Source organism: Anser cygnoides, chromosome 7, assembly GCF_040182565.1.
Source record: "Anser cygnoides isolate HZ-2024a breed goose chromosome 7, Taihu_goose_T2T_genome, whole genome shotgun sequence".
In the NCBI taxonomy this organism is placed as follows: domain Eukaryota; kingdom Metazoa; phylum Chordata; class Aves; order Anseriformes; family Anatidae; genus Anser; species Anser cygnoides.
Window position 1 is genome coordinate 10,129,382 of NC_089879.1, and position 19,086 is coordinate 10,148,467.

The 19,086-nt window shown below is 40.7% G+C and overlaps 1 protein-coding gene across 7 annotated transcripts in view; it reads left to right on the top strand.

Moving 5' to 3' along the window:
* The first annotated feature begins 304 nt into the window (after positions 1-304).
* GPAM (glycerol-3-phosphate acyltransferase, mitochondrial) overlaps positions 305-19,086 on the top strand; it is a 48,899-nt gene continuing 30,117 nt past the window's right edge. The window contains exon 1 of one of the 7 annotated variants that reach the window (XM_048060414.2): positions 305-327. Coding sequence is in view for 2 of the 7 variants with exons in the window: in XM_048060410.2 (XP_047916367.2) it covers positions 17,582-17,663 (82 nt within the window). In the remaining 5 variants the exon portion in view is untranslated. Of the gene's footprint in view, positions 328-5,924; positions 6,075-10,954; positions 11,413-17,521; positions 17,664-17,983; positions 18,451-18,476; positions 18,587-19,086 lie in introns of those variants that run through there. The other 6 variants (XM_067000607.1, XM_067000608.1, XM_048060410.2 and 3 more) reach the window with 6 other exon arrangements.

Sequence of the window (19,086 nt, forward strand, 5' to 3'; positions counted from 1 at the left end):
CCTGTCACATTTAGGTATACGTACATGCTAGCCACCTTGCAGGGAATCAGAAGTTTCTTTAGATGTTTAATTTTCTGTTGGTAGTACTTTGATGCAATTTTATTTTGTTAATTGTATTGCTTTTTTTTTTTTTTTCCTCATTTGGCTGCTTCACATTTAAGGGCAACTTTCAAGAAGTGACTTGAACAGAACATTTTGGACTTGTTTTGAAACTCACCATGCTCATTGGGGTCTCTTGTATATTTTTCAGCCTTGGGTGTGTTTGACAGTGGCATAAACTTTTGGGAGGACATAATTTCATCTTGACACCAAGATTCTGCGGTCAAGGTATGCTTATTTTTGTATTGGTTATGGTTTTTTTTTTTTAGATGTAGAAGGCTGAATCACTTATGTTCCATTGTTGAACCTTTTGGTTTTTGTATGGAACATATTCCTGTTTTTTTGTAGTTCCTTGTGTTCAGACTAGGAGCACTCTGAGAATTTGGTGTAGGTGAAAGATCTTTTTCAAAGCCTGTGTGTCCAGTTCAATGATTTTTGCAGTGCTTTGGACCTCTCCTAAGGCTCGCTAGGTGATTTGCAGAATGGTTTCTGTAAAACAACTTCCAAGTTCTTCCAATTCACTTTGAGACTACTCCTGATCAAACACCACTACTGGCTTTATCACTTCTCAGACAGTGCTGGTAGCGTTAGTCATTCAGAAGCAGGTCCTGCCATCGGTCTTACAGAAAACTAGGCAGCTACTCATTCGGTATTGCACTGACTGAAAACTTTGGCTTCATATTAGCTTAAGGACAGTGTGAAAGACATTATTACATGCAGTTTCTTTTTAGTGGTCTCTAGAGGCTTTTTAATTTCTGCAGTCACTCTGTATAAGCAGTGTTGCAGGGACAGAGAACAGCCCTTGGGCACAGACCAGCGGGGTGATCACAGGCACAGCATACCACCCTGTGTGCCTTTGGCTGCCCTTCAGCCTCCGCCTTGTATTTTTAGCTTGCAGTCTCCTTAGTGGAAGAATTGTCTCTTCTTGCTATATTTGTAGCAGATTGAGCACAGTGGGTGGATCAGGAGTTGCATCCGCTCCTCCTCTGGTCCGTAATAAAAAATAAATTTTCAGAAATGATTCCGTAATTGTGATTAATGAAGACTTTGTTTCCTAACAAGTACATGACAAGGCCTCCTTGTTTAAGGGAATTCGTCTGAGCTGTTGCTGGCATGGATGTCTTTGTCACACAACAGGTGCTTCAAATCACTAATCTCCTGCAGTCCGAGCTGGTATTTATTACCGTTCAATGTCAGATCCTCTTGCTTGGCATAGCAGAGCATACCACACAACCTGCAAGTTGTGCTGGTGAGAATATTTAATCACGTATCAGCAGATTACCTATAATTAGCTCCATCACAGCTAGATCCTTTGAGATCTTCAGTGAGAAGATAACATCTACTCCAAGGACTGAAACAACCCTGCAGGGAAGACCAGCTGCAGGAATCCAGCTGCAAATCTATTTGCTGGAATAGATTTGAGCTGGTTAAAGCCTTTGATGATCAGTCTGAAGTTGTTTAGAGCTTCATATTTTGAAGTCCAGCTTTGACTTCCTTGAGCTGTTCCAGTGGGTAAATACAAATACATCAGGGCTTTATGCTAGTCCTGTGCATCTATATAAACTCCCCAATTATTTGCTTTGTAGTGTACGGTCAAGTTTTGCCAATTGGGTTGGGGTTTACCCTGCCCAGCACTAGAAGTCAGTGGTTTGTCTCTGTTTTGGTTAGTCACCTGAAGCTAATTTTGTGCTCAGTGCAGAGAAACAGGCTCCTTCAGAGCCTGTTAGGAGCGATGCATCTGAATGTTCGAGTCATCCACTTTAGGATGAGATGAACTCTGCCCTAGAAATGAATGTTTCTTTCCAGAGTGAGGTACAGATATAGATGTCAAAGCTTAGCTGGATGAAACTCACCCAGTATGACCTTCATTCCAGGTCAGCTTTTCCTTAGCCTCTCAGTAATCTCTCAGTATTAGCGAGACTAAGTAGGACTTGGGATGAATTTTCTGTGTTGTAGGGGGCACAGAGAAAGCAGACAGAAAAGCAGAATTTGTCACATAACTTGTATAATTTGTTTGCACCTTTAAGTCCATTCCAGTTTTCTGTTATTAATTTTTCAGAACAACACCAAATGATCATCTCTTCTGAGTGCACTAAAGCAACACCTGTACCTCGTAGCCTGTTGGATCCCTTGTAGGTCTAGCACATGGCCAGGGAAAGAGAATCACAGCTCCCCTTGGGCTAGAGCTGTGGTTACAATATTGTGTTTACAATGCATGCAATATCGTCCCAGGTGGTTACCTCCTCTGGGTTAAAAACCCACAATGCTTCTCTTTGTTGCTATTTCAGGCTTTCTCACCTGATTAGCACCAAATGTGTTCTCACTTATCAGAATATCTACTAACCATACCATAGCAGCAAGTGGATTTTCCTGGGCACTGGTATGTAATAATCTAATTTCTTGTAAGGGATACATTTAAAAAGACTTAAAACTGAACCTTCTGATTTGGAGTAAGCTGTGTCTACACGCTTCCCACAACTGACAAAGCTGCATCAGGATTGCTTTTGTGACTTGAAAATCAAAGTGAAATGTGTATCAAAAGTAGGAGGAAGGAGATAGATCTGAGGATGAGAATGATGGTGAAGAACACAGAAATAAAGTCAGGAAAGCTAAACTGATACATATTTGGGGGCTTATATACAAAGCAAAAAGAAAAGATTTCATAATGAAAATGTAAAGAAAATAAAAGGCAAGTTAGAAGTTCACTACTTCACATGGAAAGAAGTCACATAGTAGATGATAAGAAAGTGAAATTATTCAAGACTTTCAAACTTTTTGTGTCCAAAAGTTTAGCAAAATTAATTCTAACTATGTGCTAAGAGCCTAAGTGGGAAAAAAAAAAAAAACACACACACAAAAAAAAACACCACAGAAAGAACAGGTTAAATAATATTTTATAGCATTTGTATAAAGAGAACCAGAATCTGCAAAATATGCATTAGAATATTTTATTTACTAGCTAAAGCACTCCCTGAATTGTTATTTGCAGTAGTTATGGAAAATGGAAACACACAACACATTTTGGCCTTCTCAGCATTATTCATGAGTAGATTTCCATCTCCACTGAATGGTGAACAGTGGAACTTAGTTTTTCTTTCCTCTTGTTAATGTATAGATTTCCTTCTTTCTAACATGTAGTTAAAATGTATGATCCATGTGAGCCTGCCATTAAGAGAACTGAAACCATACATGCATAATGAATGAGTTGGAAGTGAATTTCAAGTTTTGCGTCTTGGTTCCTCTGAGTAATATATACTGTCACAGGCCTCTTTAGCATCAGTGAGACTCGTCTCCAGAAAGAGGACTGTTCGGCTGAACAAATGCTGAAGGCCAGGACTTGAACTTATGTCTATATTAACCTATTTATGCTATTTATAAATGCATCGTAGTTGTGTGTATGTGGAATGTGTCTCTATAAAGAGAACAGAGAAAAGTTAGTCTGTGTTGACGGATTTGTCCAAAGATTTCCTAAAGAGAAAACTGAAATGCTTGCCTATTCAGAAATATCATATAGAGCCCTGGAAGATACATTTCAGTGCCTGAACTTCTATCTCAAGATCTCTCTCAAGGTGCACTAAGACAGGGAAGACGTTGCACAACATACAGCATAGCCAAGGCTCCTGGCACACTTTGGAGAAAGAAGACAGGAAGTATTCAAATTACATCTCTCCTGAAACAGAGCAACGTCACTGATAACACAGTGTCAAACCATGAGCTGATTGTCCATCTCCATAGGGCAGTGTTGCAATATTTCTGAGCTAACATCTTCATTTTCCAGCGAGTGATTGGGTCAAAGTTGTTTGTAATTTGGTATGAAATTAGATTTGAACTACAATAAAAAGTCCCATAAAGTCTAACTTATATAATACTTGGTATCTTTCACGCAAAAATATCTTACTGGCTCTAGTGCAAGGTGTTGTTAAAATGTGTTAAGAACATTTTAGAATTGTTTGGCTCTCAGATCTGACTCAACCATGTTAAGGTTAGTGTATTGAATTAATCTTAAAGCTCTTGTTGTTTGCTGATGAAATAGCCACAATGATATTTCAGCATGGAGATTTGAGAGGTAGAGACTGTAACTTCCAGGAGCTGTTTGAATAGGTGTATTGTGTGAAACTATCTAGCATTGTTGTGCCATCAGTTCCAGTCCAAGCCCTTTGATTTTTACTAAGCTTGAATCATCACCAGTAAAAATAGAAATTTATGAAATACGTGCTGAAAACTAATTTCATGGCATTGCTGCAGTGGTGCTGCTGCAGAAAGTGTCTTTTCCCTCTGGAATTTCATGACATTTCCTTCTTGTTTGCTTTTCCCTCAGTACCTTTATTGGTGACAGACTTTCCATCATGATGACTTTGTCTATGTATCTAGAACTTAGTGTTGTGACTCTGAAATAAGGAATAAAACATAAAAGTTAATTTAGAAACTAAACAACTAAAAAAAAAAGAAGACATTTCTTAGATGAAATCTAAAAAAGATTACTGATTAAGCTCATTGAGCATGAACATGTATTGACCAATAAAATGATGAGAGAGTAATGCATTAGAAGGCTGATACAAGATAAAAAGAAATATTTAGATAAAACTGGAATATTAGGTGTTTTAAGGGAAAAGATGTCAACATACTGAAAACACTATTTTTCATAGCCAAATGTTGTCCAAACCCATTATTAATTCTGAGCATTCAAGCCTTGCTTATTTCTCTTGGCTACTAAGCAAAGCAGCTGTAAAGACCACAGAGGCGATGTCCTGGGTGTTTGTTAAACAACTGTCAGTGGATTATACATGTCTCTCTCTTCAAGGAATTAGCATTCAGCAGTCTTAAGGGCCTCTCCAAATAATAGCTAATCGTCTTTCCCAACATCCTACCAGGTAGGAAGGTGTTTTACCATTTTAGAGATAACAATAATTATAAACATGTTAATACTTTCTGACTGTATGGTATCATACGGGAATCATAAATGATTGTATAAAGAAGAGGGTCATTCCCTCATTCATGTCAAAACAGGTGTGTAGAGGTTATGGGCTAAGGGGTGTGTAATGTGTTGCTCGGACAACAGTAGGTACTTCTACAGGAGAAGCGACAGGTGACATCCATCCAACTATCAGCCTGAACTTACTCATGGCAGGTGTTAACACGCCTGTGTCCCATGCAGAAATCTCACAGCTGGCTTCAGTAAACAAACAAGATCATATACATATAGTCATATCATCAACTTCTTGATGCATGTAAACAGGTATACTTTGCTTCTAAATTAATTTCAGGTATAAGTCTCTTTGAAAGCATGTTCTGATAGTCTAACTTAAAAAAAATAATGAAGGCATGGGAGGGCTAGTGACATCTTAATCTAATAGAAATAGACACAGTTTTATGTTCATATGGGAAACGGAAAATACAGTCTTACTAGGTGCTCTATGACTTAAATTATTGACTAAAATAGAAATTTAGAAGTCTTGTTATGAAATATATTTATCTTGACAGCCAGAGCATTTGATGTGAACCAGAAGAAGCTGCTATGAGCCAAACACCTGTTCATTAGAACCATTGGTTCCTTTCCAGTAAAGCCTCCAAGATGGGAATTCTTGATGACTTTTTTAGTAGCATAAATGTTTTAGGAATGGGGCTAGGTGTTGATTTATATAGAAATGGTTGATAAACACCTTCTACTGATCAAGTGCTTGTGAAGTCAGTGTAATGATCTGTTCTGCTTCAAACTTCTGACCTGAGATAACCCATATAATCTCTCCTCTTTACTTGGGTGTTGTAAGAATAGCTGTATGTTCCTATGTATTTGGGCACAGTAGTGGGAGCCATGTAAATGCCTCAGCAAGGCAGATAAAACAGCAGGGGACGGAGATAATCCCTGGCACATCTCCTGGGTACCTCCCCTCTAAATATGAATCATGCTTCATCCAGGCAGATGTAACTTCTGTCCTTGTTCGTGACCACGCATTTGTCAGCACTGGTCAGATGTGGTAAGATGGTGGCTATTTTGTCTGTTGTTTTGTTTGTTTGTTTGTTTTTCTTCTTCCCCTGGAGAGGAAAATAACATCTTTTCTTTTTCCTGAAGAGGAAAAGAAAATATAGCTAGAGGTGCCCATACAGTGCTCAGGATACTAGCAGGCAGAGTGAGGAGTGGGAAATTCATAGTTTGCAAGTCTCCTACAATGAGCAAAGGGAACTGAATTGTTTAGGACGGAGAAACTTAAGTGTTATTTATTTATTTTATTTAGAATTGTGACCTGCTTTACAATTATCTTTTCGTATGGTCCTTTATTGTCCCTTTTTAATCAAGGAAGGAAAATCCACAGTTAAAAATAAATCTGCAGAATAATTTCATAACTCTCTGTTAGTTAAAGCAATACAATTAGGATGTTGTAGGTGACAGACAATTCTGGAGTAACCAGTACAAACAAGCATTAAAAAAAATTAAGAGATGAAGATAAAAGGAATTCAGAAGACAATAAATAAATGCTTCATCACGTTTTCCCAGATTCTCCTATACTCATAGATCCTTAGTTTGTACGCAGCAGTTAGGCATGTATATAGAGGTATAGTGGCACTTTGCCAATAGTGGGGTGATTTTGCAAGGAAGGAAAATAGCCTATATGACAGTATAGTGGCCTCCAATATGTAGGTGGCAGAAACCACTTAGCAAACTATTTCATTAAGAAAAAAAATATGTTCCTGACTGATATAATTACAGTGTTTTCAATCACATCTGAATTGGATGTAAGCTGTAGCAAAGAATACTATTTAGGAGAACACCTTGTTCAAGAAAAGCATCCTTTGGTGATGACTCCACTTTTAAGGGCTTTGACAAATGGACTTTACTTTTAGTTAGGGATTAAGTTCAAATATGTTCTGGTAAATTCAATTCTCAGCATACAAACAAAACTAAAAAATATGTGTATATACGTATATTTAAAATGGAAATTGAAATGAGGGAAAAGGCATGCTAGGAGTATTTAAGTTATTTTCCTTTTTTCACCCCCCAGAAAACAAAACTAAGCCTTAACCTGGATAATCATGTGAAGAATGTACTTTTTTTCAGCAGAGGTTTGACCTCATTCTCCATGAAGTCTCTTTTCCTCCTGGGACTCTCCCTCCCCCATCCTTATGCTCTGTTCTAATTCAATTTTACGAAACAACGTTTCTCCCCACAAGAGGTAGGATATGACTCGTGGAGCACAATTGCACATACGCATCTGCTAATGGCAGGGATACTTGGCACAGCTTCTGTCCCTCCCTGAGCTCTTCCTCCCATCTCTGTGCTTGGACCAGGGTCAGGGTTTTGCTAACCTCTTACTTTTCACGTGGATCATCTCCCATACTAGCTCACCCATCTCCCTACTATTTCACTGTAGACCTCCCAGCTGGTCTCTAGTTTTTAGCATTTTTTTAACCAAAAACAAAGCAACCCAATGCACCGACACAGTTGCTTTCTGTTGAGAGAAGAGGGAAAAACAATGGGAAAGGGTGAATCAGGAGGGGGCAGGTTTTCAGGTAGTTCTTAAGCCTGGTCCTTGTTCTTTGATGACTAATTTTTATTTTTAGTGACTATGAATGTATTTAAGTATTCCCAAGTGGCTGAGGTTTTGGAGACACTGAAGCTTAAAACAAGGAAAATCAAAAAGGAAAATAAAAGACCTCAGACTAGCAGGTTAGAAGTTGGATGAGTTGATCAAGCTATGAAGAAAAAGGTAAAAACAAATCTTTCCCTTCTTTCAGCATTCAGGTCCCTTCAATGCAGCCAAGATCCATGTGCTTTAATCATCCAGTGCTAATATTTTACTGCTGTTTGAATATCTTCAGTGCAAGCATGTTACCCACTTCACCCATTGCAAACATCTCCGTCAAGGAAGCAGGCAATGTTGCACTAAAAAAGCCCTGGAAGTGTATCCTTCCAGGCATGATGGTATATAAAATACTTGAGTATTTTCTAAAGATGTAATATAGCTAAACGCTGATAAAGTAAGCATCTCTCAAAAAGTATTTCTGACCATACAGTTATGTCTTGCTATGCATGTGAGTCTTGAATTTGAGTCTTTTATAGTGGCTGGGATTTTTTTTTATTTTTATTTTTTAGTAGAATACCACTAGAAATTTGGAGAATACAAGTATTTGTAGAATACCAGTAAAAATTTGGAGTCATCCCAGTTTCTACTGATGTCAAGTGACTGCAATCTGTCCCATCAAATAATCTGTATGGCACTTAAATCTCTGCAGTATAAAGTATCTGAAAGGGGTCTTGGAATGCACCTTTTGTAGAAAATGAGAGTCATTCATCAAGAAATAGCACCAACTTCAAAAAGTATTCTGAAGATAGTGCAGATAGCTAATGGAATAATGTTTCTTGAAGTTAGATTACCTCTATCTACGGGCATGGCTGCCTGAATTTAGACATACCCTGTGACCTAAGCTAATGCCTGAGATGAAAGCATTGCCAGTTATGATTAAGGGGCACTAATAAACTGTGCCCAGAGAAATGGCATGTGTTCCTTATTTGTGCTGAATTTCAGAAAGCTGCAAGGCCCTGGCACCACGAAGACAGGCTCACACATCAAACTTGAAGCATGTGAACAGTGAGTGAAAGAAAGGGATCACAGGAGGAGAGAGGCCCAAGTAACCACAGTGCACAACAATATCTGTTTGCTAATGATCTGTTTGTTTTAGATCAAAAGTTTATTATTGCAGTCAGTAAAGATATGAGTTGAATTGCACACACATTTTGTGTCAGTGTTGGTCAAAGTTTGTATTATTAAGCTTTGAAAAACAAAAGTTTTACAATAAAGTGCCACTTGTTGGCAGACTGTGCATTAAGACTTACAAAGGTACTTACTACCTGCCTACCAGCCACTGAAATTCAGACCGTCTCTTGAGGTGCACTTAACATGGAAAAAGAAAAAAAAAAAAAAAAAAAAAAGCTTTCTGCAGGTAGAATTTGCTTTCTGGCACTGCTTTGACTATTACTCAAGATCCTGTCTGTGCCATGGGTTTTTCATCTGTTGGTGGTGTTTGCATTAAGTTGTGTAACTGCTTCTTAATGCCTGTTACGAAAGGATGCATAGATTGCAGCTCCATGAGGTATCCTGGACAAATCACTACTGATAAATGTAAGCATGTTTTCAAAAGTTACTCTCGGTTGAAATAATTTTACCTTGATTAAATCGTTCCTACATAAACCAAATGCTTTATTAAATCAGAAGGCCAGTATAAGATCTAATAGGCACCAGAAAACATGTAGCTGTGTTATCCTGTAATATAGTGCCTGTTATATTTTTGGCATGTAACAGTGTGATGCAGCTCTCCTGGTTTGGGTGGGAGTTTCACCACTGACTTTTGTATTGCCATGTTTTTACCCCAGGGGTTTCAGGCTAGATCATCTGAAACACAGTAACATGTAGGCAGAGAAGACATCAGAAGTCAACAGTCACAAAGTTTTTTTGATTTTATGCTAATCTACTGTGTTAGGCCATTTTATTTTATTTAATCTAGTTTTAATTAAGCCAAGCTGGCATCTGTACCAGGGAAAGAGTCTAAACATGTCTTGGACATTGCACTAACTATGGAGTTTAGCCTGGAATGGAGAAAACTGAAGAGACTTGAGATTAGGGGGAAATCTGAGTTTAAGAAAAATTAAAAAAAATTAAATCTAAATCAGGATTGTAGACAGGGTTGTAATTTGCAATGTTGTTAACTATAGTAACACTTACCTTCTTTCCTTCTCTGACGTTAATTTAACACTTTCCTGAATGATTAATTTGAATCCCAATAGCAGGCCCCACAAGTTAGATTTAAAGCATTTGTTTACTGCAGCGTCCCATCAGCATATATTTTCTGTTGTGGTCCTCTGAAAATGCACATCTTTCTTTGAGTGGAGCCTTTTTCAGTTGTGAATATCAACTGAACACGTGAATATAAAATGTGTCACATCTATGTTCAGAAGCCATCTTATATATATTTACCAGAGGGATAGATGGAACAGAGAAGTGGAGAGAGTGGGCTGTGCTACTGACAGTGAAGTTGCAAAATGGCATTCAGGCTCTTTGATCATTGGTTGTTCTGCTTCCAGATTTTGCAAGTACAGAGATACAGATAACTTTTTCTCAAGATCAATCTGACCCAGGCTATATGAGATTTAACAAGGCCTAGATTAGAAAATAAATCACGTTTCAAAATATATTGGTTCTCACTTAGAGGGCTGATCATGAACAGATAACTATGTTAGCCCTTGAAATATTAGTTAAAATATGGTGTCTAAGATATTTATAGCTACAATTTGTGATCCTAATGTAAACAAACTATGAAATCTTGCTTCATCTTTCATCACATTGGGATTATTGATGATACCCCCTGGTCCAGATGCACTAATGATCCACCAGAGGAGCTAAAACTGAACAAAGAATGGTCAGAAATGTCTGGATGATCCCATGATAAATCTATTTTTTTTCCCCATAATCCTCTTGAAAGGTTGTTCCAGAAATTACCTTTTAGCTGCATAGGAGCCTTTTCCAGTTTCCAATCTGGCCAGTGCTTACTCATTTGCTTTACGTTGTGCCAATTTTACCTTGTAGCTCACGCTGGCATACTTCCCTGTATGGTGTTTTCCCTGAGGGATTTCTAGAAAGAAGCCTCCTTCCTGATCATTGTTTTTTTTAGAGTTAATCACCATGAACTTGTAAAGATTATTCTATTAGCCCTCCTCTGTACCTGTTACAGTGGGAAGTCATCTGCTTGGAGTATGGTAGCTGCACTGAATGTGGTATTGTAGACAAGGTTTTATATCTTTCCTAATAACAACACTTTCCAAATAATGCAGGAATATATTCTAGTTGTATTGGAAATACAACTAGATGTGGCACCATGTTAGTTGCTCATGCTATTGTCAACTTAAACCTCAAGGTGTTTTTTGTTTGATTGATCGTTTGTTTGTTTTACCATTTCTAACTTATCACAATGATTTATAGTGAATTTGTTTGTTTCTCAGCGCGCACTTTCATCCCTTTTATTTTGGCCCCTACGTGCATCCAATTTCTGTATAACATTTTTATCCCCATTTCATTGGCATTGCTTCCCATGGTGGTTGTTTGTTGCTTGTATTTTTTTTTTTAATTTAACTTAGTTATCACATTCTAAATGTGTATATAAGAAATACTGAATAATAACTGCAAAAAGATATATACGAGAAATGTCACAGGTGAAAATGCACAGAAAATTCATCAACAAGAAAAGCTGGGGAAACAACTCAGCTTGAGTGGTGGAGCTCCGTTTGATCTGGGAGATGCTGCAGTAACTCTCACTGAATATAAGGTAAACAAAAACCCTCCAAAGACATATTTTGCTTTGCTCTTGCTATGGAGAGAGAAATAAAGAGGAAAGTGCAGAATAAACATGGTTCCTAAATCCGAAAGACCTGTGGAGCGACTCAGTCCTAAGCCCACAAAGAGCTTTACAAAACCGCCCTGTCACGCTATGCACCATGTAATTTTCCTGAAGCAATGGTTGACCATGTACAAAATACCAAGCTAGTAATATGCACTGACCTTTGATAAAGTGGAAAGGACAGAGCTGCAAAAATATCATTTATTTACAAGAGAAGATATTCAAGAATTCTGCTATTCCAAGTGAATATCCAGGAATAATTAAGCAATTTAATAGTCTAGGGTACATGCATAAAAGATTTCTGATGTCAAAAAGGTATAAGGAGCTTGGGAAATTACTAGGTTATGCTTCAAGCATTTAAAAAAAAGAAAAAATGAGTAGGATTTTATCCTGTTGCGAGATGAATATCTGTTATTTAATAACAGAAAGTTACACTTTTGCCCGGTCAATCAGTATTATTTTCATCAAATGCTTACTGATAGCTTGTGAAATCTGGCAGTAGAGTACAATTGTTGGCCTAGGCATAGGACTCAAGAATATTTTTCTACAGTTTCCAGATCCAGAACACACATAAATGTGAGTAGGAAAAATGCTTTTGCTTGGGAAACAAACTGTGGGAAAATTTCTCAACATGATTGGAATGTCAGAATAGAAATGTAACAACCAGTGAAGCCAGATTAGTGCAAAGAGAAGGCCCAAGGCAAAAAAAAACACAACACAACTCATCAGTGTTCTTAGTCAATTTTGTAGTGCTGAAACAAAATGTATAGCTTCCTTTTTGTTTATTTTTTTGTTGTTTATAGATAAAATTGCAATAATGTAAAATTATAGATATATATGACAACCTGAAGCCTAGAGACCTTGTATTTTTCCGTCAGACTGACCTCCAAAAAAAAAAAAAAAAAAACCAAGAAATACGTCTAGACAACTACGGAAAGTTCAGGTTTACTTTTTGCAGAACCAAAATCAGTGAACTCCTTTTTTTTGCCCAGCTAAATTGGGCAGAGGGTTGTGGGGAGCTTGCATTTTGGAGATGGCTCTGCTCACCTGCAGAACAGATAATCAAACAGGAGACTGTAAAATATGGGGGCGATGACTTCTTCACTGGAATGTATCGAATCACAGAATATCCTGAGTTGGAAGAGACCCACAAGGATGATCAAGTCCACGTGGCAGTCTGCGTCAGGACCACTGCACCAGATCAGAACAGACCCCATAGACCTCCCGAGGTGTTTGCAGAAGATGTCCCAAAGATTCTGACACAATCTCCCAACCAACGAGTCTTATGGCTTTCACGTCAGAAGCGTTAAGCCTCTCCTGTGGCCACATGGCAGCACCTATGACTTGACACCAGCCTTGTCAGTGCAGTACCAACGCCTCTCCCATGCCTGGGGACGTGATGGCCAGTGGCAGCAGCTCCATGGCTAGTGTCCGACACCAGGGCTCCGGGCTGGGAGACCTTGGTGGCTGAGGTCCCGAATACCCATAACACAGGGCAGGGGTGCGACATCGTGTGATTGAAACCCCGTGTCATAATCTGTTGTAAAAACTCTTCTGCACTGGTGGTTGGAATAGCTGTCTGTGATCCAGACTTCCAACATCCACAGTGCTTTAAGTTGTGAGACGTGAAAAGCCCTTCTAAAGCCACCTGCTGCAGAGCAGAGCCCACCTCAGCAGTAAAACCTACCTCGTTTGGAGATACTGATAAAAGATTTGCCTAGCATCGCAGGATAATTAGGGGTTGTGTTATTCAAGAACAATTTGCCATCCCTCAAGGATTAGTCACAGCGAATTTGATAAGATCACGATTTTGTGATTTATTTTTATGCTATGCTTTTTATTTATTTATATATATATATATATATTTTTTTTTTCTCCTCCAAAATGGTCCTCACTGCCCTCAACTCCCAGATTTCTTTGATTTCTTTATTTCCATTTCTTGGTTGTTTCTTTGGAGGGTGAGAGTGCAGCTTTGCATTCTTAGAGATGGAACCAAATGAGAGGAAATTGGCCTTCTCACTGTCTTCTGTGGGGCACTTGGCAACAAGTAAAAGTCCTTTGGGCTTGACATAAAATAAAGCCCTTAGTGGAACTTGAAATATCTACAGAAACAAAGCTGACTTTATCCTTTATATAACAGAGTTCTACACACACAATGATTTTAATGATTTACAAACGCATAATATTTTTGATGTATCCCACAGTATTTAAGACCAATATACAATAAATCCATGTTTCATCTTTGTTATTTTTGAGATAAAATCAACTTTGCAAATGTCCTCCACAAGCAAAAGCAGAGAACTGAAATACCTGCTCTTACAAAATGCACCCCTTATTCACCACAGGTATGGGGAAGCTTGAATTGTTATGCTAGAAAATTGCTTGAGGTCTGAGCGTGGGAGAATCTTGTTCCAAATTCTGTCAGTAAGTGTCCCTAAATTAATAATGCTGGCAAATTCATTTGGATACTTAAGATTTTCTGATTTGTAGGTAATACAAGTATGCGTGCAATTGCTTGATAGATAAATGGTGCTATGTTGTCTGAAAGTTTAAAAGCTAGTTATACTGGTTTTAATCCAATAATGCTTTCCGTTAGAACAAAAACCATTTTTGTACTATGTGAATTCCAAATTCAAGGGAAAAGCAAGGAGCAGCTTGGGCTGAAATGCCCTTATCTTTTCAAGTAGCAAATATGATATTCGAATGAGAAGAAATTACAGAATCACAATGTGCTGTATTACATCGGAGAGAGTCACTGTGCTCTTAATGAATTTTGCTCTTGTTCTCGAGATAAGGGAGATGAAAAAGATGAGGAGAAATCATTTGTCCTGAAAGGAGATATAAAGTATGGCCAAACCATTTCTATGTACAATCTTATCAGTCCATTTCATGGCCATTTGCCATTCTCAAATGCTCTTAGTATATTGTATACCAAAGAAAATACTGCTGACATCGAGTCCTGCAACTGCCAAATTGCATATTCATTATTGTTCATAGTCACGTGAGGTCAAGTCCGGTCGCTGCAAACAACGAATCTTTGTCTGTGTCTTTATTCCCTCCTCATGCAGTTTTTGGTTTCCTAACTTTTGTAGCGCTCCCTGGGCTGAAAGTTTCTTTTTAAAGAGGATGCTGTGTACTCTTTTGTAAACGTGTCTCCATTACTAAAAGTGACATCATGGGAATTGCTGAAGGCGAGCTGGGGTGCAGGGCACGGGTAGCCACGATGTAAAAGAAGTCCTCCTCTTCCCAGCTCCCCCTTTGCCCCCACAGCATCCTGTAGCAAACAGGTACTTTGTTGCACTCCGCTGGACGCTTCTTGAGGAATGTGAATGTTGGAAGGAGTAATCCTTAGTGACAAAAAATGAATCCTACCAGCTCGTTCTCATTTGCAGGCAGCTATGCACAGTGGTTTGCAGCTTGTTCATGGAGAGCCAGGGATCTGTTGGTTTGCCACAAAATGCAAATTACCTCGCTGGACTCATAGGCGCAGTAAACACCTCAATTTAAGTTTAAAAAGATGTATTGCAAAACTGAGGCGAGCTCCCACTCCTACAGAGGTCAGTGGCAAACCTCCCATTGACTTCAATAGCGGCCGGGCAGAGTCCCTGTTTTCTGGAAGCAAGGCTCAGCAGTACTTGAGTCTTTTGGAACACATGCAGCTCTCAAAGCCTGTTCCTTTACAGCATTCCAAATTTTTTTCCCATTTGCCTGATTCCATGGCAACACATCAGCACCAAGCCCTGAATACTGAAATGAGATTTTACTAGTAAGCCTGAGGATTTATACAAGTGTATCCTGTAAAAAGATCTTGCTGAGCTGCAGTTGCCATTGGACTAATTCTTTATCCTTTTCAGATGAGTGGCAAAATTATCTGTGGATTTATTTTACAATAAGCCAAGAATTTGCTAAGGTTAGAAAAACAAGGACACTGCTTTAAAATCATACCAGAAACAAATTATTATTATCATTATTATTACACACAAGCAGTATGTTTAAGTAAAATACAATATTTATTTGCTATTTTTTCAAAACTGTTTAGAGAACTGCCTAAGCAGTCTACTCATAAATGATACTAACGCAGACTCTAGAAATTGCAAAAAATGAAGACAATGCCATTGAGGTTTTGTTCTGTTATCTGTACTACTTCTATCAAAGAAATAACCACTTTCCAACCTGGAAAAGGATCCATATTAGATTCTGAATGCACTACAGTTCATCTGTTAGAGGGATGCGATGCAGACCAGCCCTGTGTGCTCCGTGGCTGGGAGTTTGCTCAGGGTTACATCATAGCATGCCGAAACTGAGTGCACTGTTTGATCCCATATTTTGACACTAAAAACTGTGCGAAAGGGGAAAAAATATCAAAGCAATTCCATACCTAGAGAAGGTAAAATTGCATGTAAGAAATACAAAGGGTCTTTTATAATGTAAAGTACCTACTTGGACATTCCCAAGTAAAAATACAAATGCAATGGAGCAACAAAATGATTAGTCAGCACTAATTACAATTTTAACTGTTTTACGTTTGTTGCATTTTCTTGAACTCTAGATATAAGCATTCACTGCCATCTCTGTTTTATTCAGCTGTCACACGATCTAGCTGTTGAATTGTTTCCTCCAGAGTGATTTTTTTTTTTTTAGAGCAGCTCTGCCCCATTAGCCGCAGCTCGGGGTGCCTCATTGCGCCTCATCCACCCAGCCCGGCCCATCCTAGACACTGTGATCAGAATGAGGCGGCAGCATTACACTGGGACCACAGCTGTTGTGATGAGCTCTGTATGCAAGGAGAGTTACCACAATAAGTGATGCAATGCTGGATTTCACTTTTCTGAGCAGTGTTCAGAGCCTCCCCTTTGGATGCAGCTTTCCCCCCTCAGGCCTGACCGGCTGGACCCAGGGCACCCCAGGGAGGCAGTGAGGTGCTCGTAATGCAAGCGGAGCTGGGCTGAGGTCAGTAACTGAGTCACTGGTCTGACAGAAGTGCTCTGACTCGATCGATGAAACCCTTATGTATTTTCTTTTCATATAGACAGCCTCCTAGGCTAGACTCAGATTAGCGAAGCAGTTACAAATCCATTTAGCTTCAGCAGGCACAAATGAAGGCGGAATCTGCCCTCCCTTTCTCGCTGACCTTCAGTAAATCTATTCAGGAAGAAGTTGGTATGAAGTCAAATTCTTTGTTACAAAGCTGGTCAGCTATGGGCTTGTAATTCCAAAGTGGCCAGAGACGCTGGCTGTGATGCCTTTGGGAGACCAGAACTTGTAAGGGGGTGTTTGGCACTATCTGAGCTAATCATCATGAGAACTGACACACAGAGCGCTAACCAAGGCTGGAATTCTTGGCCTCGATGATGAGAAAACTGGGAGAAAACTTCAGTTGTGAATGTGCTGGGAGAAATACAGTTGGGGATTGTCCTTCTGCTATACAAAATACAACACCCTAGGAGGTGGTGCTTTTCTATATGCTGTGCACTAGTGCTGCGCTGTGTCTTATTGCAGAAACACAATCTTTTTAAAAGAATTGTGTGTTTCATGAGATCACATTATATTTGTTGTGGTTTGAAAAGTAGGTGTAAACTCCAAAGCCCACCTTACAACAAATAGAGTATCTTTCCTTGCTAAGCAGGGATCTAAAATCTCTTCTGGCCCATAAGCTGTAGAATACTTTTAAGAAAGCATTTTTTTTTTTTTTTAAAGAATAGTAAATATTCTCCTCAGATAATCACGGGAAATGGGGCAACTTACAAATGCATGTAGCAGTTTGGTTTTCTGTCTATCAAGTCTCGCACATTTCATTTAAGTGTGAAAAGCATGGGTAATTCTCATTTGTCCTAAGTTTGAAGTGGCATCTAGAAGGAGAATACGTCCTTGGGTGACTTAAAAAAAAAAGACTGTAAATGGGATATTTGCATAGCATAAAATGATTTATTATTTTTTGTCACTTTATACCTGTATTGCTCTGTATTAAATATCAGTGCAGGCTCAAAGAAGAAACGTAGATACAAGCCTTTCCACAGGCATGTAGCTCAAACTAAGCCCCAGAAACGCTATCTTTAAATAGCCCAAGACTGCCAAAGCCAAGACATGCTATTAGTCCATGTTTGTTTATGTGCAGCAATCTCTATCAACATTTACTTTTGCATTCAGCAAAAGACAAACTGGCAGCGCCGCAAGGCCAGGTAGGCAGATCGATACCTGTCCCGAATTTTCTGCAATTGTTCGAATTTCAACAGCTCCGAGCCGCTGTACCCCCATACAAACACGCTTTTACGTGTTATTTTTTTCAGGGTTTTTATTTTAGCAGCCCTAATCGGAGAGAAAAGGAGCCGGGAGGAGGGGGGGGGTATGAAGGCAGCGTGGCGGTGGAGCCGGCTGCCGGGAGGCTGCCCAGCGACCCCGGGGAGGCCGGGGTGGCGGCGGGCGGCGACATTTGGCCCGAAGGGGACGGGACCGGGGACCCCCGGAGCCCCCTGAGGCGGTGCGGAGACGGGACGCAGCGGGGCTCGCTGAAGGGAGCCGCGGCGGCCGGGCGGGCCCGCGCCATGGCGGCGGGCGCTCAGGAAATCGCGTCAGGCCCGGCGCCGCCGGGCGGGCAGGGGGCAGCGGCCGTCGCCGAGCCCTCGCCGCGGGTAGCGACCGGGGTCGAAGCCGGAGCCGGAGCCGGGGCTGCTCCCCCCGGTGGCTGCGGGGCGAAGGCGGGCAGCAGGGGGCGGTCCGGCGGCGGCGGCAGCGGGCGGCTCGGAGCCGCGTGGGCGCGGAGGCTCTGCCCGGCGGGGGCCACCCCCGGCGGCGTCCCGGTGCCGGTGCCGGCCCCTTGGCAGCAGGCGGGGACGCGGCACCCCCGGTGGCGGCGTGAGCGGGAGCAGAGCTCGGGAGAGCGCCGGGTCCTTGCGCCCAGCCCCGCGGGGATGGCGGCCTGCGGGCGGCTCGCAGCCTGAGCCTGGCGGCGCGGAGCGTTCGGCGGAGGTACGTGCCACGTTGGTAGCGCCCGAGCAGGCTGTGAAATACCGGGATACGGGTTTTAAAGGCCGTTTACGTACGCAGGTGCAGCCAAGGTCACCTTGAGCATGATTTGAGGACACGCTTCGGTTGAATTCTTTAGGTATTCAGGGACTCTTTTTTGTATTTATTGTGTAGTTTGAGTGTTGATGTGCTTTGGTTAAAAAAAAAAAAAAAAAAGGCAAATGAAACTTAAGAGTCAGCCAAGAAGAGGTTCCCTTATGTACTCAGGTTGTGTAACGATGCCCGAGTGCGAGGCTGAGCGTGCTCGGGCTCCAGTTTGTGCTGGGAGCCCGCCGCGTGCACCTGGTGCGGGCAGGTACTGCCAGAGGGTCGGGGTGCCGGGGAGGGGGGCGAGGGAGGCACGGTGCGGGGCTCAGGTTCTGTTGGGCCTTGCTCTTGCAGATCTTGGAGGGGAACGGTCTCGCTTCGGGATGGCTTGCAGCTGGGCTGTAATGTGTCATTGCAGGGGCAGATGCAGGAGGCAGAATTGCCGCTCTATGTTTTACTTCTAGATAAAAGCGCTGGGATTCCTCTTTTGATGGGACATTAAAGCAAAACAGTTTAACGTGTAGACTTTTGCAGATAAACAATTCTAAGCTG